We start from the raw sequence: 26,843 nt of genomic DNA on the forward strand, positions 1-26,843 counted from the left end.
GAGTTATTTCAAAATTAAAAACACCTTGAACCGCGGAATACGCCTAAAAGTAAGCAATTTCCTAAGGAAATTCTACATTCTTAATAGTAATTAGATGATGTTGCCTAATTGAGTAAACTTATAAAAAATTTGACAAATTTGCACATGAACTAAACGCAATTTTGGCACAAACCTTAATTTTCATTAGCTTTTGAACATACGAAAGAGAGACACCATTCATGATTCGAAAATGTTTCATCAATAAATCTCTATTTGAACTTTTAACGAGATGAGTCATTCCGATCAATGTTACCCCGCTGATCAATGTTACCCCGGATTACGGTACCTGTTAAACCACATACACTTGGAGAGCTATAACTTTGTTCAGAGTCATTTTACTTTCTTTTGCTTATTCTATACTAAACTTTTTTGTGTTATGGTTTCAATAAAATTGAGAGCTTAAATAACCATAAACACAAAAGACATAGGTTTCCATATAAAATTTAATCGCGATACGCACACCGAAGACGAAATTGATCGCCTCCAAATTGTGCACAGTTGTTTGATCTGGCAGCCAATTATATTGACAGATGTGCATTTATTAGAGAATTCGTATGCTATTATCTATTTCATTCCCGTGCAAAAGTTTGGAGTCAACCCCTAAAAAACATACAAAAGAGTTTTGTCCGTATCTATTTGTTTACTCAATCAATTTAAATTTCATATGACTTATTCAAAAGGTAATGCGTTAATCTTGGTTGGTATTTTCATTTTAACATTTTTCATAAATTTTGTTTACTAAATTTTTAGTCGAAGTCGGTACATTTTTCAAATATTAAGCCGAAAAGATCCTCAACCGGTGGGATTCGAACCCACGACCCTCAGCTTGGTCTTGCTGAATAGCTGCGCGTTAACCGCTACGGCTATCTGGACCCCCGACGTTTGTAGACCGAATACGAGGTACTGAACGAAGGCAGGCTAACATCCCAATTCCAACCTCTTTTTTTCAATCCAATCGAACATTTTGGTCCATCGACCAATGCACGAGTTCACTAATTTGAAAATTGAGCCATGCCGAATTCACTGGTTTCCGGGGTCACATAAACAACACGGCACCGCTAAAACGTCAGTTCATGGGCCAATGGACCAATGCACGAGTTCACTATCTGACGTTTCAGCAGTACCGTGTCATTGGTCGTACATTGGTCCATCCACCAGTTCACTTATTTGACGTTTGAGCCGTGCCGAATTCACTCGTTGCCATGGTCACGTAAATAACACGGCACCCCTCAAACATCAAATAGTGAACTCGTGCATCGGTCCATAAGAGTTTTTGTTGGGGGGCTGGGAATCTAACCCATGACTTTCCGCTTGTGAAGCAAACGTATTTCCAACTGCATCACGTTGCCCCATCAAATAATCTTAAGCACTTAACAAGATTTAAAATTGATTAAGTATTAAAGCACTAATGCTACAACAAAGTTAAGCAAGCAACTATAGCTAAAAGTCATATATTTTAAATTTATAACCTAAAATTGGGGGGTTTTCTCTCTATATGATGTAAATTGAAAACAACACACGAGTTTCAGGTTTAGAAAACTTTCGAAAAGTGAGCCGCACCCAGGGGGGTAAAATGAGCCAATAATTAACTACCCAACATTGATTCAACATGGCGTCAAATGTCTTTGTTATGTTTATTTTGGGACTGACAAAACACATGATTTTTTGGATAGTATACATCAATGATACCTCACTGATGCGTAAAACATTCAACAAAATGTCGAAAAGAGGAAAAGCGTCATCAAATACGACGTTTCAACGCAATATATTTAATTGCCAGAAACTAGCACTAGCAACACATGAGCCGTATACTCGAAAATCAGGAACAAGTTATGGCAAACCGACCAGAAAGTGGGTACCAAAACGCGAAGTACCAAAAACGATGTGAAGAAGAGTCGAAATGTATGCAGGATGACAGCCAATTGTCTAAATAACTCTTATTTATTACGGCTATGATAAAAGACTTATACAATACACCTTGTTGTTATAAAAGCTGCTTTTAAACTACATGACTTCCACTTGGTTTCCTATAATTTAGCTTATTTATATCTCTCAAATCAGTATTCGGGCTCCTATGATGCGAAAACACCATCAGCATTGCAAACTTGTTACTCGCCACATCAATATAACATCACTAATATTGCGTTATTAGAAAAGAACACTTATTCCTAATGGGAACATGCAAACATAATATCCGTTTTCATTGTTTTTGTGTATATTCTTCAAAACAGCACGCCCATACTGTCAAACTTTGTTGAATGCTGCTTAGTTACCATAAAAAAGCTGAATTATCTTCAACCAGCATTTATAAGGACAATTTTACATCCACAAATGCCGAATCATAACAGTATACCCTTATTTGTGTATTAATGATGACAAAACAGCCTTTGTCGATCAGGGTGTCCCTGTGATTTCCAGGTTTTCCTAGGTTAGAAAAAATTCCAGGTTGTATAAATTCTTCAAAATTATTAACGAATAGTTCATTTCACATGACTAAAAATTTATTTTTAAGTAGTTTAAAACACTTAACCAAAAAAAAACATTTAATTTAAAGTATTTTTCATTTTAATAAACAAAAATTTTCATTATCGGTTTGTTCTAAACGTGTAAACAACATCAGAAAAACATTTTTTTTTATTTCTACAAAAAAAAACAATTATTTTTATCAAATGATCTTAAAGTGATCAGATATGAAGAAGATAGTCTATCCGAACTTAAGGGGAACCTTTTCCTTGAAATGGGATTCTGAATTATGGACATCAGCGATACACCCACAAAATTTCTCTAGAAAACGTTTTTTTTTATATATTTTGTCTTGGGGAACTTGGGTCTGGTAGCGATTGATCGTCTTGGAAATATAATTTTAAATACCTCTTGCCTGAAAAAAAAAACATACATGAACCACGTCATGAGATTTTGATACCTCTAAGAATGATTTTAAGACTTTTTGGGAGTCCCTTGACATTACGACAAGTATTACTGCTTGTTTTACTGTGGATTTCTTTCACATCTCACTCCAACGATATCAGCAGGAGTTTGTGTTGTACTTTTTCAAGAACTTTCTAAGAAACTCTTCCAAGAATTTAGTTTTGGATACATTCAAGAACTCAATCTAGAGTTTTTCTGGGGATAGCCATAGAAACAACTTCGGAGATTCCATCAGAAATACCTCCAAAGACCGTTGAAGAAATTTTCAAAGGATGCCTCAGGTTCTCAAGAAATAAATCCATTAATGTTTCCATTGATTTCCCTAGGACTTTTTCCAATATTCCCGTTTAGAGCATCTTCAAAATTCTTCAGTAATTTCTGTTATTTTTTCCCAAAGAAATCTAAAAAAATCTAGTCTTTCTTCCAGATATTTCTCTAGGTAAATGTCAACGGTTTGATTCAGATTTGTTTGGAGGAAATTTTTGAGAAAAATCCGCGTGGAGTTTCTAAAGAAAATGTATGTGTGAGTTCTGCCTTACGAGGATCTCTGAAAAAACTCCTGTATTCTTGATGAAATTTTTCTTATGATTTTCTTATGTGGAACCTTGCATGAAGTTTTGAAGAATCCATGGAATTTGGAAATATTATTTGAAAAATTATAAGACAAATATTTAAACCACAGCAATGATATTTTGATGAAATGCTGGAAAAATTCTGAGAGAAAGTTCTGGAGGAACTTAATGAGGAATTCCAGGTCAAATTTTTTGAGGAATTCTTGGCAAAGTTCATAAAATATTTCATCGAATACATGAAAGAAGCAATTTCTGAAAGTATTGCGCAGTTCCCACCTTATTGGACCCCGCACTTCAGAAGTGCGGGCGGGTTCATAAGTGCGGAAACGTCAAACCCTTTGTTTTCGCCGTTGGCGGGCAAGAAAAGGCAGTGAAGCGGTTTCGCGCCAACGAAAATTGTTTACGTTTTATCAAAAGCATGTGCTCTCAGCAGGGTTGCTAGTTTGTTTGTTTCATTTGTTTCACGAAAACTTGCTTGTAAAACATTTGTAAAAGTATGTCAGCCATTTGAAATAGGCTTGTTCGATTATAATTAATTGTGACAATGATGCAGTCAAGTGCAAATCTGCATTTGGATAGAAAAAACCAGTGTAATTTGTCGCGTAAATGTACATTTGAAGAACTTTCCATTTGCTTAGAAACATATTGGAACCACTGCTTGGTGACCTTCGAAGTGCGATACACAACTTTCCCAATAATCCATTTATCAAAGCAAAGCACAATAATCGGGGCTGATTTTTTTATAGAATACATATGAGAAATGAAAAAATCGGCGTTATCGAAACAATGGAGTAAACCTTTGTGGAAGAACTTCATTAGGATATGTGATAAATCTCATAGAAGTAACAACTGGAAAAATCGCTGAAAAAACAAAAAAACATTTGGAAGAAATCCTGGGATAATTACTGTATTTTTTTCAGAGTGATTTTTGTGAAAATTACTGGAGGTAATAATGTTGCAAAGCTCTACGATTTTCTTGACAAAATTAGTGAAGGAATTCATTTGAGCAGCCCTAGAAAATTTTCTGATACCATCCCTCGAGAAGTTTATAAAGGTTCCAGAAATAATCACTAGAATACCTGAAGCATTCCTGGATATTTCCTTCAGAACTTGTGGAATAGTCGAAAAACATTTTTGCGAACAAAGTTAGAATGTTTTCAACTAAGTTTTATATGCTCATGAACGACACCCAACTGTTAATGGCAACTGTACTTGCCTTTCCCAACTTTTTAATCATAAGCTAGGATTAGAATTAGTTAAGAAGTTAAGGTAAGGATGCAATTATCTAGACATGTTTTATGTTGGATAAATAAAAATCGTTGAAAAAAATTGGGGACTGAACATATCTAGTAGCTTCTTGACCGCGGCGCAGCCGAAAATTTTTATGATTGAAAAGATTCTCTGTCACAAAAAGGACATATTCACCCTCGTATTACTGATTCAAAATGATTTCCCTGATTATGACAGAAATTCCCTGAGAATTCCAGGTTTTTCCGGGTTGAATGAAATTCCCTGATAATTCCAGGTTTTTCCAGATAGTAAACACCCTGTCGATGACAATCTATCAATTATGGTCCCGCCATATTAATTTCACTCCGGTTGCCACAATTTGACAGTTTGACAGTTGACCAATTTTTCATATGTATATCATGTATCAGGTACGATGATATTCTATGCCCTGGGAAGTCGAAAGAATTTTCTTTGCGAAAAGACCTTCGACCGGCGGGATTTGAAATCATGACCCTCAGCTTGGTCTTGCTGCGCGTTTACCGCTACGGCAAAGTTAGAAAAAAGAAGGTCTCTGTAACGGAATGTTCAATCTCATTGTAACGGCATATCGTAGGATTTGTTTGCTGCCAAGGAAATGTATATTCATAAACGAACACTCAAACCGATGTACAAACTTAATGGAAGTTTGACTGTAGGAAATTGAAATTTTGTATTTTATGTATAATAGGAGATTTATATCGCATTACACAGAAATATTTTATAGTAGACAAGATGATTCTTTCAAATTCCATCTTTAAATCACCAGTAGAATTAAATATTCAAAATATTTTTTATTAAACTTAATCAAGAACAATGCTACTTGAAAACTATGGTTATAATTTTCGACAAATCGAATATTATTGCCATTTCAAGATCAAATGAAGATATTTTTGTATAGTGTCATAATTTGAGATACGCAATGCTAGATTGGCATTTCTTCTTCTTCTTCTTTCTGGCGTTTACGTCCCCACTGGGACAGAGCCTGCTTCTCAGCTTAGTGTTCTTATGAGCACTTCCACAGTTATTAACTGAGAGCTTACTATGCCGATGACCATTTTTGCATGTGTATATCGTGTGGCAGGTACGAAGATACTCTATGCCCTGGGAAGTCGAGAAAATTTCCAACCCGAAAAGATCCTCGACCGGTGGGATTCGAACCCACGACCCTCAGCTTGGTCATGCTGAATAGCTGCGCGTTTACCGCTACGGCTATCTGGGTCCCTGGCATTTCGTAGGTTTTAATTTACTTAAAAAACTTATTTTCATTAAAAATTGTATGACTCATTTGTATTAAATACATATTGATTAAATATGAAGATTCATTTGATTTAGAACGCTTCCACCAATATACCACATTTTTTCATAATCATGTATTGTTTTGGAAAGTAGATGAGCAATTCATTCTGTTTTCATTATGTCCATAATCCTATGGCACATTTCGTGAATTGTATAATGTACGTACAAGGACACCGATGTTTTCAAATAGATTTTCATAATTAAAATGTTACCTTTTTTCTTCTCTTTCTCTAGGCCAGCAACGGCAAGCCACTCCAAATGGCTTCAACGGAATTCGCGAAGGCAATTCGCCGCCACAGACTGATCCAGATTACAAATATGGCAGGTTCGATGCCAGTGCCTTACACATTGCCCACGCGCTCAAACAAACGGAAATTCAAAAGGCGTACGAAAAATCGCGGGAGAAGCCGATTGATTATTATTTGGTAAGTTTATCGACACGTTCGTATGTTTTCTTAATTCAACTTTTCAGAAGAATGAAACTTAACGGAATTGTGTTGTTTGACTAAGGTATCGCTCACATCGAAAAGTTCTTCGTTCACTATAATCTTACCCACACTTGGTTTCGCATGGCTAACGATTTACTTACTAGAGCATGGATGACTCAATCTAGGGGTATCTATCTCTTCATACATCTTCATAAGCTAAGCATCGCTCGTTTGCTGAGTCTCTGATTATATAAAAAACGCTTGTTGACCTGTACAACAATATAGCAAGTCATCACCTCTCACTAAACCAATGTAATGTGTATTTTGAAGCATTAACCTTGTGTTTTTAGGACAATGATATCCAAAAATGCACATTGCAGTTTTTCTTATTGAGCTTTTAATCCAGACCCAAATAATTAAAAATAGTGCAATTTTTGCTTCATTTTGTATTATTATTCTAATAAAATACATGAAATCATTTAATTGCTGATATTACCACAGTCTTAGAGCAATGCGCAATCTATTTGGATTTTTTCGTCAATATATATCTTAGTTTTTTTAAATTTTGTTAGAAAAAGAGGGAAACTCAAAACCGAAATAGCCGTAGCAATAAATACGCAGCTATCCAGTAAGACCATGCTGAAGGTCAGTACCAAAAAACATTTCCTTCCAAGGATGCTAAAGGTTTTGTTGGCGTCACGGACATTCCATGTTTTCTAGTTTATAGATATCTAATGATGATTTCGAACTACCGTTTTGATTCATATTACGGACACTCAAGTAGTGTGTCAGTGAAGTATAACTCAAAAGAAAGTATATAAAATAAATCATTCTTTCTGATTCCTTCGCGTCATCGAGCCTTCCAAACACTTAAGATTGGAATGGTGAGTGAATGTTTTGATTCTGCAACATGAATAAATTTAAATAAATAGAAATGTGTAGTCTTTTGATGATTTTAATTCTGGACACTTCCTCACTTTTGCTTCATATTTCTAACACTTTGATTTAAATTCCGGACAGTTCATGAAAATCATAAATAGAAAATTCGAATCATCAATAGAAATTTTCAAACCACTAAAGAGATGTCTAAGGCATTTGGGCATTATAAATTTGCATTGAAATCTATGGAACATACTTATTAAAACGAGCCTTGAAAATGAGAACTTTTGCACGGCAAAAATTGAAACATTTCATCAGAAATGTTTCCCATACAAAGTAGAGCTGCCCGTAATATGAATCAAAGCGGTATTTCATTTTTAATCTGGTCAGATTTACATAGAAATATCCAAACTATTTGAAAGTTTTAGCAATACAGATGAAAATGTCGGTGCTGAACAATTCACTAGTTCTATGCCTAAATGTTAACTTTGAGTGTTTAAAATGTTGTGTAAGCTTAAGTATAACCTACTGAACTCATTTTTGATATTATACAGCATAGCAAGTATAGTTTTTTGCTCATAAAACCGTTTATTCTCAAGTAATTTGCTTATTTCAAGGGAAATTGCCTACATTTAGGCGTATTATGCAGGTTTTCAAAGTTTAATTTTGCAAAAAAAATGATTGAATACTCGAGTTGTAAGATTTTGTATAGTAGATAAGGAATTTTATTCATAAACCTGCTTTGTTATATGGTGATCAATTTCGCTCCAGTGTGTCATTTTAATTTTTGAATATTAAAACTATTTTATGATGTGTTCATTATTTTATGAAAAGTCGATTACATTAACTGATAAAGATCAATGGAGTACTGATTTTATCGAAATTTATTTGGCAATAATTGAATTACGAAGGATACCACAACAAAAAGTTGAAAAATAGTGATCAATTTGCGCACAGGTTTACGGTACTTTACCACTCTTATTCCAATTGCTTATGGAAAGCTATTTTGGAAGGAATAGCTGTCCAATCGAAAGTCAGAGACATGACAATTTCCATTGCCGGCCACGCCCATCTTCTCCGTTACGATGAAAGGGAAGGATAATGATGGTATGACACCTACTTAAAGAAAGGCCAGCGACACACCGAAGCCCTCATAGATGTCAAGGAGTTGGATTTAGAAAAGGGTGATGGTCTTGAATTTACTATAAGCGAGTGATGTGACCGTTTAAAAAAATAATTATCCAGCAAGACCATGCTGAAGGTCGCGGCTTCGAATCCGACCGATCGAGGAGTTTTTCGAGTTGTAAATTTTCTCGTCTTCCCACAGGCATCCAGTATCCTTATGCTTACCACGTGATATAGAAATTCAAAAATGATTAAATGCGAAGTAAACTCTCAATTAATGTGGAAGTGTTAACAAGAACACTCAGTAGAAAAGCAGGTTGTTTCACAGTTGGGACGTGAAGTCAAAACCAAAAAGCGGAAAATTTGAATGTTTCCCTGCAATACTGGATTTTATTTGTGAATTTTGGCTAATGAAATTACATGTTAGGCTTGAATCGATTAATACAGCTCAGAGTCTATAAGATTAAATTGATTAAATCATTTTAAATATTTACATGATTTATTTCTACAGCAAATTCCTGAAATCGAATCTAATTTGTTTTTGGTATGTATTTCACGATTTCTTTCTCAACTTTCAAATTTCCGAATTTCGTACCGTAAAATGGGGTGTTAACCCGTGTAGGCCTGAGTGAAAGAAAAAAGACTTAAACTCTCATCACTTAGCGGATACTCAATGGATTTCAGTTGTTTTTTGTCAATATACTGGTGCACATATCTTGTTTCTAAAAGTGGCCGAAGGATCTTGGTGATGCTCCTGGCGCCGGAGGTATTCCGGTGGATTATTAGGCCTAATTTTGTCACGATCGATTTAAGAATAAAAGATTTTCTTTTCGATTATATCATGTAAGATATTTATATTATTTTCATACATTTTACATCAAATGGTAAACCTGAAAAAAACAATACTTTCCTATTCGATAAATTTCATATGTGATTTTCAGTCGATGCCTCGATATCACTTATGTTTTAGTCAGATTTTAATGAACATGTATGACAAGTAAATACTGTTGCCTTATATCATGTTAAGTATATTACTCCAGAATTCTGTGGATCCATCTAGGAATTAAATCCCTCAAAACATTCTTAAAATAGAGTCTTTTTTTCATACATGTTATCAAACGATTTATGAGAATATTACAAAAGCAACCCCCGTATTCACGTTATTACGGTTTTATCTCGATTTTCTTACAATTGTTTGCATAATTCGAGATTATTATTTAAATTAATGTCCTGTTATTAACAAAATAGATCCCTTAATTTTTATATCGCAGTTTCCCGTTACGGAAAAGTATATTGAACAATAATCCAGCAGACACAGAATTAGTTTAGTAACTAAGAAAAGGTAAAAGAGCTCACAATCCGAATAAATCGAGCATTTCAGATGATTTATATAAACAAGGCGCCGGGACCCGATGGTATCCCGAATGTTGCCTAAAAAGCGGCAGTGAACGTGGATCCAGACATGTTCAGAACCACGATGCAACACTGCATTGATCAAGGAATCTTCCCGGATGTATGGAAGCGACAGAAATTGGTGCTACTACCAAAGGCGGGGAAACCACCAGGTGACCCGTCGGCGTATAGACCTATCTGTCTACTGGATACGACGGGCAAGTTATTGGAGAGGTTGATTCTCAACAGACTAGTACCGTATACGGAGAGTGCGGACGGCCTGTCCAACAACCAGTTTGGATTCAGAAAAGGTAAATCTACTCTGGACGCCATCCAGTCGGTCGTTCAGACCGCTGAGGTGGCAATCGAGCATAAAAGGAGCGGCATCCGTTACTGCGCGGTTGTCATTCTGGATGTGAAGAATGTGTTCAACAGCGCAAGCTGGGAAGCAATAGCACACGCGCTTCACCGCCTCAAGGTACCTGTGCAGTTGTGTAAGCTTCTAGAAAGCTATTTTGATGGTAGGATTCTACTGTATGACACAGATGAGGGGCAGAAAAGCGTTCGAATTACCGCGGGAGTACCTCAAGGTTCAATCCTGGGCCCGCTGTTATGGAATGCGATGTACGATGACGTACTGAGGCTGCCCCTCCCGACGGGTGTTAAGATTGTTGGCTTCGCCGACGATATCACCCTAGTGGTCTATGGTGAATCGATGGAGGAAGTAGAGTTGACAGCAGCGCACTCTATTTCTCTAGTTGAGGAATGGATGAAGTCTAGGAAACTAGGACTGGCCCGTCACAAGACTGAGGTGGTGGTGGTCAACAACCGCAAGTCCGAGCAACGGGCGCTTATCTCGGTAGGTGATTGCACCATAGAGTCCAAGCGATCCCTTAGGCATCTTGGGGTAATGATCGATGACAAGCTCAGCTTCGCTAGCCACGTTGAATATGCCCGTAAAAGGGCATCTACAGCTATAGCGGCGCTTTCGAGGATGATGTCTAACAGCTCTGCTGTAATTGCCAGCAAACGCAAGCTACTGGCAAGTGTGGCGCTATCTATACTAAGGTATGGAGGACCAATCTGGTCAAAAGCGCTTAGAACGAGCAGAAACCTAAAGCTGTTGGAAAGCACGTACAGGATAATGTGCTTAAGAGTAGCAAGTGCATACCAGACGATATCTAAAGAGGCCGTGTGCATCATAGCCGGGATGACGCCCATCGGGCTCATCATCAAGGAAGATGTTCAATGCTTCAACCAAAGGGGTACCAGAGGAGTCCACGTCACGTGTAAAGAGGAAACGCTTAGAAGCTGGCAGCAGGAATGGGATAACTCCACTAAGGGTAGATGGACCCATCGGCTAATACCAAATGTGTCAGATTGGTATGGTAGAAACCATGGGGAAGTGAACTTCCACCTGACGCAGTTTCTGTCAGGACATGGTTGCTATAGACAGTACCTGCATAGGTTCGGGCACTCAGAATCTCCTGCGTGTCCCAATTGTGCTGGTGTGGAGGAAACAGCGGAGCATGTCGTGTTCGATTGCCCCCGTTTCATTGTTGTGTGAGGTCGCATGCTCAATACATGCGGAGGGGACACGTCCCCCGACAATATTATAGTGAGAATGTATGCAGATGCCGAGTGCTGGAATGCAGTAACTACGGCTGTCACTCACATTATGTTAGAATTGCAGCGCCTATGGCGCGCCGACCAAGAGTTGGCTGAAGAGGATTAGCCCTGCCGAGGCTGGTCCCTAGTAACATTGTTTAAGTCGGCTAGGAGAAGCAGTTTGCCTAGGCTACTTCTGCTACACGTGTTGTGCTATATGCACGGACACCGTTTTCAGCCATTTAGCTGCACAGACTGTAAATTAACACTAGACAACGGACAAGCATGCTCCAGTGGCACAGCCGAGAAACATTCCTGACGAAAAGTTTCGACGGCTGAAGCGGGAATCGAACCCACACCCCATGACACGAAGTGATTACTGCCTGGCGACACTAACCACTCGGCCACGAAGCCCACAAACACAGGCCCCTCCCCGAAGAAATACCGTAAGGTGGTTCCGGGGAGATAAAGGTCTGAGGCCAAGGGTAATGTCGATGCATTGTTCACCACTTGAGCAATTCTAAAAGAATTGCTCAAGCACAGTGCATAGGCTGGTTTTAGCGGGTCGTCGTTGGTGCGTCATCCCCGCATTCCCTGAGTTACCTTCTTTGCAGTTTGCAGATTTCCCCCTTGTAAAAAACAAAAAAAAAACAAAAAAAAGATGATTTATATACAGTACTGGACAGAATAAAGTACGCATTGTTTGTTCTCCATACGAAATGATCAAGTTTGGAAGTATAGAAAAATGGTTAAGTTTGGAGGCTTAGATCTCGGCTTCTAGTGCTCCGATTGTCTTGACATTTTCACCGCAGCTCAAAAATAACTTGAATTAAACTCAGCAGAAAGTTCATCGATTGGGGCCTTCCTTAGCCGAGTGGTTAGAGTCCGCGGCTACAAAGCAAAGCCATGCTGAAGGTGTCTGGGTTCGATTCCCGGTCGATCCAGGATCTTTTCGTAATGGAAATTTCCTTGACTTCCCTGGGCATAGAGTATAATCGTACCTGCCACACGATATACGAATGCGAAAATGGCAACTTTGGCAAAGAAAGCTCTCAGTTAATAACTGTGCAAGTGCTCATAAGAACACTAAGCTGAGAAGCAGGCTCTGTCCCAGTGAGGACGTTAATGCCAAGAAGAAGAAGAAAGTTCACGATGCTTTAAACACAAACTTTTGAGTTGTTGCAAATCTCCTATTTTGCCTCCTATTTTTATAATGACATAAATTAAATTGATACCGGCTGATTCTCAAAATGGAATGAACGTCAAAAATATTCGAATAGAATTAAAAAATCTCAAAAGAAAGAAAGTGGTGATATTCTTGCACGCGATAAAAGAATCACAAAGAGCAAATATTGCATTTCTTACAAATAGAGAGATGTATCCTATTTTTGTCACTTTTGATTTAATCCGTCGTGTTTAAGGCGAATTAGGTCGTCATTGAAATTTGTACTGCGCATTGTGGCTAATTTGTCTCACGATTGCCATTTAATGAAAATCACTTGATTTTGCACTGACATAGCTGAAAACGTATCAGTATACTTCCTGCAAGTAAGCGCAAGTAGTGATTTTTTTTGAATCAATATTACTTATGACGACTGAGTTTTGTAACTTTGAAATTGCAAGCTGCAAAATCAAGATGGCTGCCAAAACGAATGACGGGCTACTTAGCTTTAAAAGGCTGCTTAAAAGCCAAGCATTATTAGTTAAAGGTGTAACTTACGCCCTAGTTGGAAACAATTTGACAGTCAAAGTATTTCAATCAAACTTTATTGTGTCATTTCTATTCTCGCTAACCACTGTCGTTTGCTATAGGTGGTACCGTGGTTCACACAAATTATGCTAATTTCTCAAAGCGTATTGCATAAGTGGAGCGCACGAAATTTTTGAGAGTCCATCATCCATGGAGGCGGACGATGCGGGTTTCCGATTTTGGAGATTGATCTTTATTTTATGATCTGGAAGGTGCCAAAGTTGAGGTTGTGTATCTAACATGTCGATATGCTGGCAATATTTGTTAACGAAGGTGTTGAAAATCGACATTGATAATTTGTACACCCTTGAAAAGTATATAAATCACGCCCAAGTACGTTTTAGCATTTTTTGATGTTAGCATTTTGAAACAATTTACAGTATCGAGATAAATACTTAACTTAACTAAACATGGTAAGCGTTGTATTAATCGTTGAATATGTTGAAATAGTTCAAGTAGCAGTAGAAGTATCTATTCACTTAAATGCATTTGTTTAAAAAAATATATCAAGTGGAGTCAGCCACAACTATCAATAATCACTTATAATATTAGTTTTTGTATATGAATGTTAAGGTTCCTAAACAGGTCCGGATTTAGCAATCATTTAGGAGTGTGTCCAACAAAACAACACCTTTAATTTGGTCAAACTGGCAATTATAATGTTAAATGGATGCTTGGATAATGAACTCATTTTCATTTTTAAAATCATCATTGTCAAATTGAATTACAAAACATTGCACATGACGCTTCATCGATTCCAAAAAAACCTCAACGTAAAATCACCATCTGTATTTTTCCCAGTTTTCTAAACAACAATTAGTTGGGTAATCATCCACCACGTGCTCCAATCAATCGATTTCGTTACCACACCACACCAACACACTAGACCCCGTCGAAAGGAAAAGTATACCAATCGAAACGAAAATGAAAATTTGGCGCTTCTGTTTTTCTCTGCGATTCGCCGGCGCGTTGTCTGGTGCTGCATTTTTGAGTGGAGATTTTGGCTCTTCGCACTTTTGGTTTTTCTCGGCATTAGCCACATATCTGGAATGGGGTTTTAATTGTCCAATTTCAGACTTCAGTTCCGGTTCCGATATGTACCGATATGTTATCACAACGAACAACGACTATTGGTTTGTGACTATGCTACATCTTACAAAAAGGATTGTCCGATTTTGTTCATTTTTTTAGAATTTAAGTTTTTTGCACATAAAGGGAATGCAAGAACTATCGCGAATTTACATTACAGATCACCAATGATTAATACCGACAAGGATCCTTAAACGAGAACAGTTTTTTGAGAACTTGTTAAAAATGGTCCAAAAATATAGTAAAACAAAAAAGTTATCACGATTTGAATATTTTTTTGCAGCAGTATTGTATGATTTCCTTTATATTTGAACTGCTAATTGCATAAAAAAAATCATTCAAGTTTGGTGCATTACTCAAAGGCACGAACAAGTTCATGAGGTGTGACTCGGCCCATCCGAAGCCCAAATGCGGCACTGATGAGTGGGAAATGTTCAAGTAACTAGTGACACAAAAAATCATCGACATGTAATTCAAACCCACATTTATATGAACTTATTTTACAAAAATTCAAGAACTCAATGGTCCCGTTCAAATTTTCACAGAATTTTCTAGGGGTACCAATGAACAAATAAGGAAGGTCACATATTTCCAGTTTATGCACAAAAACCACTGGAATATGCCTAAAACAACTATTTCCAGGAAAGAATTGGTTGAATACCCTTTATATCTGGTATTGCAATCATTTGCAAACGTAATACTCAAACGTAACGTATCGTGGTATGCAAATGAAGTGTATGCTTGAAAAGCCTTGACTGCACATAACATAAGAGTCTAGTAAACGTAACACATCGTTCCAATAATGCAACGACACTTCCGCATAATAGCCCCAGGCCAGCATATCGCTGGACAAGAAGCAGTGCTAAACCGTCCATGCGGCATAGTGGCATACTCTCACTTTCACTGAAACGCTACGGCATCGATATTATCTGGAATTGTGGAACTACTGGCACCATTGTACAAGCTACAAACAAGAAAATGTTTATAGCACCCTATTAGAAAACAAAGCAAAATAAAAACTACCGATACACATGCCAAGCGTAGCTGTTTGCCAAGCGATGAGGAATGGAAACAATTAGAAATCACTTATTTTCACATGCTCGAATGAGCGGACTAGCCCAAAACAAGCCATTAAATGAACCATTTTAATGGGTATGGCTAGTTTTCGTACAACATAATACTTAACTATTATTTACCACAAGCCAATGAAGACGCTGCAATGGGCCGAAATTTTCATAAAAGAACTCCTGGTTCCTCTAGCAGAAGTATCAAAACACGTAACATCAATTAATCACTTTACTGTGATTTATGTTGTCTATTTCGTGCACTTTAGGAATAGCGCCCAAAACGTTGATTTTAGCGGCATAATTTGTTCGGAGAAGTTTCTTGGTATATCAAAGCAAGCATCAAAGCATAAAAAATGTATGATCAATCCACCTATCAGTGAGATAGAACAATTATTTTTTCATAACGTTCAAATTGTGTCTTCGAAAAAGTTGAAGAAATAGCAATTTGAAACAACTTTGTCGAAGACACAATTTTTCTATCTCTTATACTTTTTGAGATGTATCTGCTATATAAGAATAACCCCAAAATTCAACACTTTTTGTGTTCTCTACATACAGTTGTGCTCAGAATAATAGTAGTGAAAGCCGATTTTCATACAAAATGCTCAACTTTGGCATGCTGTAATTTTGTTTCCTTATGAGCTATCGGCATGAAATTTTGGCAGTGAACTACAAATATACTCAATTTCATTATCACAACATTTGAAAAATTTCACACCACCGGCTAAAAAGTTAAGCACCAGGTGAAATCGCTCAAAATAATAGTAGGTTTTCTTTTGTAAATTTTTGTTCAGTAACAATTTTATAAAAAAATGGCTTGTTTATACATTTATAGCTTGGGTGGAAATGGTTGAAACGATGAATGAAGAAAAATTCAAAAACTCAAAATACAGCAGATATTTAAATTATTAAAACTACTATTATTTTGAGCGACTTCACCAGGTGCTTAACTTTTTAACCGGTAGTGTGAAACATTGAATATTTTGTGATAATAAATAAATGATGAGTATATTTGTAGTTCTCTGCCAAAATTCCATGCCAATTGCTCATAGTGAAACAAAGTTACAGGATGGATATTTTAAGGGATAATTTAGGCGTACATACCTGTTTCCGGCGCAGACAACCTTTACACATTATGACAGAACCAAATCTTTTTTTTTTCGACAAACGATAATTTTTTTTGTTTATAAGTGTCTTTATGCGTATTTACTATCAAACAAATATGCATTGTATAACACAAATCAACAGATAACTTCTTTACTTTTAAAGATAGAAAGTTGTGATGTTCAGCAAAAATACGTGTTTATACCTTAACCCTTTGGGGCCGGCGCGGTCATATATGACCGCAGTACAAAAAAGGCTGTAAAAAAAGAACCAATGAACAAATGTATATACTGTCTTCGGCAAAGTTGTCCCAAATATACTCTTTTATCAGAGAAAAATATGAAATATATGCCTTTATGACCTAATTGACAACCTAGAACATCCTGAACATCCTGAAGTTTGGAAAATTGAACTATAAGTACATACGAAGCGTGAAATGCTGTTTGTGAACATAAATGATGTTCAGGCTAGATAATACAGAATTACTCTTTTAACGAAAACACTATTTCACTTGCTTTGCTATGTCCTGGGATGTTCTAGGACGTCCAAACTGTCCTAAGGCACACTCTTTGAAATCTACAACCGTAACAATATTTGTTTGGGTTAAAAACAATAACATTACAAATTCAAATAGAATCTACCAACCTCTGAGAATCTCAAGAGCTATTTCAAGGAACGTTAGGGATATTCCAGGCCCTCCAAATTACCCTGGAGTTCAGAACTTCAGGTCTACACTTGTTCCAGTAGTTATTCTCGCTAAACTGAGTGAAGTTATATAATCTACAATGTTTACTGAACCTTGTCACGGATCAAAAGGCTACTTCAAGAAACGTTTGAGGTGTTCCAGGCCCTCCAAATTACCCTGGAAATCTGAATTTCATGTCTACATTTATTCCAGTAGTATTTCTTGCTAAACTGGGTGAAGTTATATAATCTACCATGTTCACTGAACTTTCGCACGTATCAATAGGATGTTTTAAAGAACGTTTGAAGTATTCCGGGCCCTCCAAATTACCCTGGAGTTCCGAACTTCAGGGCTACACTTATTCCAGAAATTTATCTCGCTAAACTGAGTGAATTTATAAAATCTTTCCTGTCACTAAACCTTCTCATGCATCAATAGGCTGTTTCAATGAACGTTTGGGATATTATAGGTGCTCCAAACTACCCTGGAGTTCAGAACTTCAGGTCTACACTTATTCCAGTATTTTTTCTTGCTAAACTGAGTAAAGATATATAACTTACCAAGTTGACTGAACCTTGTCACGGATCAATAGGCTAATTCAAGGAACTTTTGGGGTGTTCTAGGCCCTCCAAATTACCCTAATGTTCGTAACTTCAGGTTTACATTTGTTTCAGTAATTTATCTCACTAAACTGAGTGAAGTTATATAATCTAACATGCTCACTAAACCATCTCATGGATCAATAAGCTCTTTCAAGGAACGTTTGGGATATTCCAGGCCCTCCAAATTACCCTGGAGTTCAGAACTTCAGGTCTGCACTTGTTCAAGTAATTTATCTCGCTAAACTGAGTGAAGTTATAAAATCTAACATGTTCACTGAATTTTCTCACGGATCAATTAGCTGTTTCAAGGAACGTTTGGGTTATCCCGAGCCACTCAGATTACCCCGGAGTTCAGAAATTCAGATCTACAATTCTCTAGTAATTTTTCTTACTAAACGATGAAGTTTTTTTATGTTCACTGAGCTTTCTCACGAATCAAAAAGATATTTCAAGGAACGTTTGGAGTATTCCAGGCCCTCCAAATTACCCTGGAGTTCAGAACTACAGGTCTTCCCTTGTTCCAGTAATTTTTCTTCCTAAACTGAGTGAAGTTATATAATCTACTATGTTGACTGAACCTTCTCATGGATCAATATGCTGTTTCAAGGAACGATTGAGGTATTGCAGATCCTTCAAAATTTCCCCAGGACTTCAGAACTTCAGGTCTACTATTTTTCCAGTAATATTTCCTTCTAAACTGAGTGAAGTTATATAATCTACCATGTTCACTGAACCTTCTCACAGACCAATTGGCTATTTCAAGGAACGTTGGTGATATTCCAGGCCCTCCAATTTATCCTGGAGTTCAGAACTACAGGTCTTCCCTTGTTCCAGTAATTTTTCTTTCTAAACTGCGTGAAGTTATATAATCTACTATGTTGACTGAACCTTCTCATGGATCAATATGCTGTTTCAAGGAACGATTGAGGTATTGCAGATCCTTCAAAATTTCCCCAGGACTTCAGAACTTCAGGTCTACTATTTTTCCAGTAATATTTCCTTCTAAACTGAGTGAAGTTATATAATCTTCCATATTCACTGAACCTTCTCACAGACCAATTGGCTATTTCAAGGAACGTTGGTGATATTCCAGGCCCTCCAATTTACCCTGGAGTTCAGAACTTCAGGTCTACCCTTGTTCCAGTAACTTTTCTCGCTAAAATGATCAAAGTTTTCCCTTTGGGGCCGGCACGGTCATTTATGACCGCAGTCGGAAAATGGCTGTATAAAAAGAACCAATGAATAAAATTTACTGTCTTCGGAAAAGTCCTTGCAAATATACTTCCCTGTCAGGGAAAAATTTTAGGTGTATGGCTTAATGTCCTACTTGGCAACCTAGAACATCCTGAACATGCAGAAGTCTGACAAATAGAATAATTAGTATAAAAGTAGCTTAAAATGCCTTTAGTAAATACAATTGATGTTCGTACTTGGTAATACATACCTATTATGTCAAGAAAAACGCTGCTTCACATGCCTTTTCATGTCCTGGGATATTCTACGACGTTCAGACTATCCCGAAGCTCAATTCTCGAAATTTACAGCAGTAGTTGCCTGCGCTAGAAATAATCAGCGATGCCAGATTTCTTTGGAAATCATTCCGTAGACGAAAAGTGATAAGCGGGGGGAGAGATCCCCAGCATTGCAATTCCGTAGATTTCCGTTGGAAAAATCCGTAAATTACCGTAGAATAAAGAGAATTTCCGTAGCTTTCTGTAGAAAATATACATTTTCCGTAGAATTATCTTACGGATCCGTAGAAAGTGCTCAATTCCGTAGATCTACGGAAATTTCCGTAGATCTGGCAACGCTGCAAATAATAATATTTTCAACTCAAACGGAATCTATTGACCTCTGAGAATCTCAAAAGCTTTTCCAAACTATCCTGGAGCTCAGAACTTCAAATCTGTCCTTGTGGCAGTGTTTTTTTTTTCGCTAAATAGAGTTCAGTTATATAATCTACCAGGTTATATAGGGACCCATAGCCGAAGCTGTAAAGACGCGGGTATTCATCATGACCATGCTGAGGGTTCCGGGTTCGATTCCCGGTCGGTCCAGGATCTTTTCGTAATGAAAATATTCTTGACTGCCTTGGGCATAGAGTAAAGGGTGTCCACGATGAAATTGCCACACACAAAATTGATTCGCAAAATTCGAGTTTTCATCCGATTGCCATCAAATTTTCAGGGATTGAGAAATAACTATTAAACTTCATTTTACCATTTGACTCGTATTTTATTAACAGTCCATACGGAAATGCCCGCACCTTGGCCTTAACCCCGGCCATGAGATTCTGCACAACCTGTGAATCAACCGTTTTTTGCATGTAAACCCATACTTTCTTCAGCTTTAGCCAGCTTCCTCCTAATGGGAACGATATGCCAAGAAAAAAGAAGAAGATTCGTCGACAAACACATATATTCAAAACGTGTTTCTACTCGTTTACGCATTTAGACTCTACTGACGTTTTCACAAATTGTTCTCAAACAAAAGGTGAAAAGCAGGGGGTTGAAAATAGTATATTTTTACGTGACATAATTTATGGATGCTTCCCAATAGATGTCGCTAATTATGACTGGAAACTTTGTCGAATACACCATGTTTCGGAAGTGCTTCGTTTCGTGGTTATTAATTTATTACCACTAAATCCTGACTCTCATCGCGTTGTAGATCTTATGTACTGAACATCCCGACAAGTTAGATAATCTAGAACATTCGAAATGATCTGATAATATTTGCTGAACACTCAGAAGGTTCAGAATATACGGTAGATTACAGTTCATCACCTTGTATGATGAACAAGGTTGTTATTAAAAGCATAGACTTCAAATTATGAACTCAAGAGCAGTTTGGAAGACCTAGCACCTCCCAAAAAAATATTTGTCATAATTTCTTGTTATGTTTAGCATTTTGAGCACGAAAAATATTGAAAGGCGTTCAAAAAACTGTATAATAGTTCTTGGAAAAAATCAGGCCCCAAAGGGTTAAACAACTTTGCAGAAGACATGAAAATCTTAAAAATCTTGTAAATGAGTTATGCCATTTGTACAACATTGTATGAACCTGAACATTGTATGACGGGGTTGGTGGTCTAATGGCTACCGCTTCTGCTTCATAAGCAGAAGGTCATGGGTTCAATCCCAGGCCCGTCCCTTTCGTCGTACTTTGTAGTTGTATCTTTCACTTGCTTATATCTACCGCTCTTAATATCTCACACTTGATCCTATCACAATTCATAGCATTTGCTAGAACCCGAGACGGATAGAAATAAACCGTTTCCCTACGCTTCCATTCATTCATCATTATAGCATGCCTATTCTTACGCCTGATACATAGGCAGTCTGCTAACCAAACCAGCAAGCCTCTCTGCCATAAAAATTACCCCACCCCTTCACCCTTCCCGCATGAACTGGCGTAGATGCAGTGGTATATACGGTCTACTATGGGAGCCAGTTTAATGCATCATCAACTCCTTCCCCTTCCCCTCATTGGTCTGCATTCTGACGTGGCAGGCACCATTGTTGTCTAAAAATAGAAGATCACCAGCACTTATACACTGAGGGTGTCTGTTAATCCCAAGCAGTCATCTGGTTGGTTCCTTGTGTAATTTCAGCTGATCTGGCGATACTGGAGTAGCAACCACGGGCGGCCAATCAAGCTCAAGCTCAAGCTCAAGCTCTACAAAATTGTTAGATATTTTAAAACACGTGTTTTGTTGAATATCGTCAAATAAAGAAGTTATCATTAAATTTCCGTTGCATATGGTTTATTTATTTGATAATAAACGCATGAAAAGACTCTTATAGACAAACGTTTTTGTCGCCTGTAAAATGAGGAGATTGGTACTTTCATAATTTGTTGGGGTTGTCTGCGTCATTTTTTTAACCTTCCTTAGTCCCTAACAAAAAGTTACAAATGGTGACTTACACGCAGAGAAATAATTTTTAAAATCAGTATTATTCTGTATTGAAATCAACAGAAAAAATTATCATTTCACGGCTAATAATATATTTTTTTGAATTCAACAACAAAACCTTGTTGTTTCAAAAATATATTTTTATGTTTCTAGAATCAGTCGTCAACACAAACAAAAATATTTTTTTTGAATTCATAATAAATATATTTGTTGGGTGGTAAATGACTGGACAATGCGTACCATTGGTACTTCGCGTACCTGCAGGTATAAAATAGACCCCATTTGTGGTCCTTAGCCTCTTGTCCAGTAACTCCTATCCCTACCTCCCCGTGGTGCCGCCTGGGATACGAGTAACCGTAGGGAAGATCGGGTAACCAACCCTGGTGGAACCTTGGTCGTATGCTGACAGGGAAGGGGGGCTCCTCTCTTCTGAGGGTGTAGCTTATCAGAGCGTCTGTTCTCCATGTTAGGGGCGGCTCAAAACAGCGTCTGTTCTCCATGTTAGGAGCGGCTGATCATCGTCCTAGTGCCAGCGTGGGACTCTAAACAGTGCTGTGCACGATGATCCTCCGGCGAGACAGGGGGTTGGTGCAGGCCTTACAAGCCAGCCGTAAAAATCATCAGTACAGGAAGCATACAATGTAAATTCGGACCGGAACAATCGGCATAGACCCAGGCATCGAAAACGGACTAACGATTGGAAACTCGGATCATGGAACTGTAAGTCTCTCAATTTCTTGGGAAGTACCCGCATTCTTTCCGAATTATTGAGGGTCCGCAAGTTCGACATCGTAGCGCTGCAGGAGGTTTGCTGGAAAGGGTCGACGGTACATACGTATAGGGATGGTTATACCATCTACCAGAGCTGCGGCAACAGACATGAGCTGGGCACAGCTTTTATCGTGATGGGAGAAATGCAAAGGCGCGTGATTGGGTGGTGGCCAATCGACAACAGAATGTGCAAGTTGAGGATCAAAGGCCGTTTCTTCAATATCAGCATAATCAACGTGCACAGCCCTCACCTAGCAAGTGACGATGACGATAAGGACGCTTTCTACGCGCAGCTGGAACGTGAATACGACGGCTGCCCAAGCCATGATGTCAAAATCGTTATCGGAGATCTCAACGCTCAGGTTGGCCAGGAGGAGGAATTTAGACCGATTATAGGGAAGTTCAGCGCTCACCAGCTTACGAACGAAAACGGCCTTAGACTGATTGATTTCGCCGCCTCCAAAAACATGGCCATACGTAGTACCTATTTCCAGCACAGCCTCCCGTATCGGTACACCTGGAGATCACCCCAACAGACTGAATCGCAAATCGACCACGTTTTGATTGATGGAAGGCACTTCTCGGACATTATCGACGTCAGAACCTATCGCGGCGCAAACATCGATTCGGACCACTACCTTGTGACGGTTAAAGTGCGCCAACGACTCTCCGTTGTGAACAACATTCGGTACCGACGCCCGCCCCGGTACAATCTGGAACGACTGAAGCAACCCGAAGTCGCAACTGGATACGCGCAAAGCCTAGAGGCAGCGTTGCCGGAAGAGGGAGAGCTCACCGAAGCCCCTCTTGAGGACTGCTGGAGTAGTCTCAAAGCAGCCATTAACAACGCAGCGGAAGGTGCCATTGGGTTCGTGGAAGGAAATCGACGGAACGGTTGGTTCGACGAGGAGTGCCAGACGGTTTTGGACGAGAAGAACGCAGCGCGGGCGATGATGCTGCAGCAAGGCACCCGTCAAAACGTGGAACGATACAAACAGAGGCGAAGACAGCAAACCCATCTATTCCGGGATAAAAAGCGCCGCCTGGAAGAGTTGGAGTGCGAAGAGATGGAGCAGCTGTATCGTTCTCAGGAAACACGTAAGTTCTACAAGAAACTCAATGCATCCCGCAAAGGCTTTGTGCCGCGAGCCGAAATGTGCCGGGATAAGGATGGAGGTATCTTGACGGACGAACGTGAGGTGATCGAAAGGTGGAAGCAGCACTACGATGAACACCTAAACGGCGCAGAGGAGGAAGATCAGGACAGCAGGAGGAATGGCTTCATCAGTACGGCGGATGAGGGAGACGTGCCAACTCCCACAATAGGCGAAGTTAAGGATGCTATCAAACAGCTCAAGAACAACAAAGCAGCTGGGAAGGATGGTATTGGAGCGGAACTTATTAAAATGGGCCCGGACAGGTTGGCCACTTGTCTGCACCGATTGATAGCCAGGATCTGGGATACAGAACAGCTACCGGAGGAGTGGAAGGAGGGAATAATATACCCAATATACAAAAAGGGTGACAAGTTGGAATGTGAGAACTATCGAGCGATCACCATTCTTAATGCAGCCTATAAAGTGCTTTCCCAGATCATCTTCCGCCGTCTATCGCCACTGGCAAGCAGATTTGTGGGAAGTTATCAAGCCGGTTTTGTGGACGGGCGATCGACGACAGACCAAATCTTTATGTTGCGGCAGATCCTCCAAAAGTGTCGCGAATATCAAGTCCCTACGCACCACCTATTCATCGATTTCAAAGCGGCCTATGATACCATCGACCGCGAAGAGCTATGGAAGATTATGGACGAGAATGGTTTTCCCGGGAAACTGACTAGACTGATCAAAGCAACGATGGATAGTGTACAGTGTTGTGTGAAGATATCGGGTGCATTATCGGACCCGTTTGAAACACGCAAAGGACTTCGACAAGGCGATGGTCTTTCCTGCCTACTGTTCAATATTGCGCTAGAAGGTGTTATGAAACGGGCGGGCTTCAACATGCGGGGCACGATCTTCAATAAATCCAGCCAATTCATTTGTTTCGCTGACGACGTGGACATTGTCGGAAGAACATTCCAGGTGGTTGCTGAACAGTATACCAGGCTGAAACGTGAAGCAGATCGGGTTGGATTGAAGGTAAATACGTCGAAGACGAAATATCTGCTGGCTGGAGGAACCGAGCGCGATAGAGCTCGCATTGGCAGACGCGTGATGATCGACGGGGATGAGTTCGAGGTGGTGGACGAATTTGTCTACCTCGGATCATTGATAACGTCGGATAACAACTGCAGCAGAGAAATTCGAAGACGTATCATTGCCGGAAGTCGTGCTTACTACGGACTCCACAAGACCTTGCGGTCTGGTAAACTTCACTTCCGTACTAAGTGTACCATGTACAAGACGCTAATAAGACCGGTAGTCCTCTACGGGCATGAGACGTGGACAATGCTCGAAGAGGATCTGCAAGCGCTAGGAGTTTTTGAACGACGTGTGCTTAGGACGATCTTCGGCGGAGTATGTGAGAACGGCGTATGGAGGAGAAGAATGAACCACGAGCTTGCGCAACTCTACGGTGAACCCAGTATCCAGAAAGTCGCCAAAGCTGGAAGGGTACGATGGGCGGGACACGTTGTGAGAATGCCGGACAACAATCCCGCAAATATGGTGTTCACCTCAAATCCGGCCGGTACAAGACGAAGGGGAGCGCAACGAGCTAGGTGGTTTGACCAAGTGGAGCAGGATCTTGGAAGTGTGGGGCGATCGAGAAATTGGAGGATAGCAGCCATGGACCGAGTTAGTTGGCGTAACATTGTGGCGCAGGTCATGTCTTGAAGGACGTAGCGCCAGCAAAAGTAAAGTAAGTATATTTGTTAATACAATACCTTATGTTGAAACAAAAAATAGCTGTGTTGCTGTTAAAAATTTATATTTTTTGAACCACAGTACAACAAAGTACATTTTTGATTCAATATTTATTTTTTTATTTATGTAGGATTTATTCATTATTTTCTATTTCATTTGAAATGATCATAAATAAAAAGACTATTTTCTCTCCATTTAGATTTTATTTACATCTGATTTAGAAATAATCACCAGATGAGTGATTGCCTTCTTATGAACTCTGATTAATAAAATTACTCTAGCCATTTCTGCATTTTGTAGACGCAGTCAGCAAGTAATTTGCAGTGCACCGTTCACGAGTGATGGATTCAGAAATACTATCTCTTACCACCGGTGATGCGGTCGAATAACAATCTGTGGAAATCCCTATGATACATAGAAAAATACAATTATTATTCCTTTTGTTAAAACACTTCATCCGTTTATTTATACCTGGTGAAATTCTCCAAACATTCAATATGCATGAAATTCGTCCGGTCAGCCAGAAATGCCGGCGGTATCAATTCTTCTATGTTCTTCCGTTCCAGGATTTTCAGAATTTCAAGATAGTACTGATTTTCTAGAGAGAAACAATCGAACAATGCATGTACGAACTTATACATCAGATAGTTACATGGAAACAAGATAATTTCTTACCCAGAAGACGATTGATAATTTCTTCAGAGAGTCCAAAACTCAGTAAAAAATTCACCGTCACTAACTTCCTCAACTTCCATAACCAAAACTTCTTCTGTTGAATCCATTTTGAGTTTTGTTTGAAATCATGGAAATGGCGTCTGACAAGCCGTGCGTACATAATAGCGAAAAAAACATACACACTCTCATATAATAAATATGTATGTGTGTAAGTATTAGGGTTTTTTGAAACCAAAAAACTTTTTTTGAAAACGAAACAGATTATGCCAACAATCAAAAAAATATTTTATTGAATCTACGCAACTTGTGTCCCCATCAGTTTGATGTAAAAACAACAATTAAAATTTTGGAACAACAAAATTTAATTTTGTATTCAACAAAAATAATGGTAATTTTTAAAAAATATTTCAATAATATTTATTTTTGAAACAAAAAGGTCTGTTTTCTCTGCGTGTAGGGTCGTTTTCGACCCGAAAATTCTAAAAGCTCGTAAAAATCAGTGTGATGACCGAATTTAATTCTGTTGGGCTTAAATAAAAGGCACACATGTCTAGTTTCTGAAACCCTCCCGGAGATCCGGGTTTGGTCACTGTGGCCACCGGGAACCTGCTAGATCTGAAAAATGTCCCTTTAGAGACCCTTACTTCGACAACCTGTAGTTTCGTGACTAAACAAGTAATCTGAACCGTCCTCATATTGTTGAATATGTATTCACGTGGACTGTGAAAAGATATTCTCAAATCACTTAGTTATTCATACCCGGTTCCGGAAACCCGAAATATCC

General features: G+C 38.7%; 2 protein-coding genes across 7 annotated transcripts in view; one reads left to right on the top strand and one right to left on the bottom strand.

Annotated features, from left to right (window-relative positions):
- Nucleotides 1–26,843, bottom strand: part of LOC110676395 — a 151,522-nt gene that overhangs the window by 93,765 nt on the left and 30,914 nt on the right. The gene's annotated exons all lie outside the window — the stretch shown is intronic.
- Nucleotides 1–26,843, top strand: part of LOC5569028 (hillarin) — an 89,419-nt gene that overhangs the window by 47,610 nt on the left and 14,966 nt on the right. For all 5 annotated transcript variants that reach the window (XM_021844119.1, XM_001658235.2, XM_021844121.1 and 2 more), the window contains exon 4: nucleotides 6,339–6,529. In XM_021844119.1, the coding sequence (XP_021699811.1) occupies nucleotides 6,339–6,529 (191 nt within the window). The remainder of the gene's footprint in view (nucleotides 1–6,338; nucleotides 6,530–26,843) is intronic.

This window comes from Aedes aegypti, chromosome 2, assembly GCF_002204515.2.
Source record: "Aedes aegypti strain LVP_AGWG chromosome 2, AaegL5.0 Primary Assembly, whole genome shotgun sequence".
In the NCBI taxonomy this organism is placed as follows: Eukaryota; Metazoa; Arthropoda; class Insecta; order Diptera; family Culicidae; genus Aedes; species Aedes aegypti.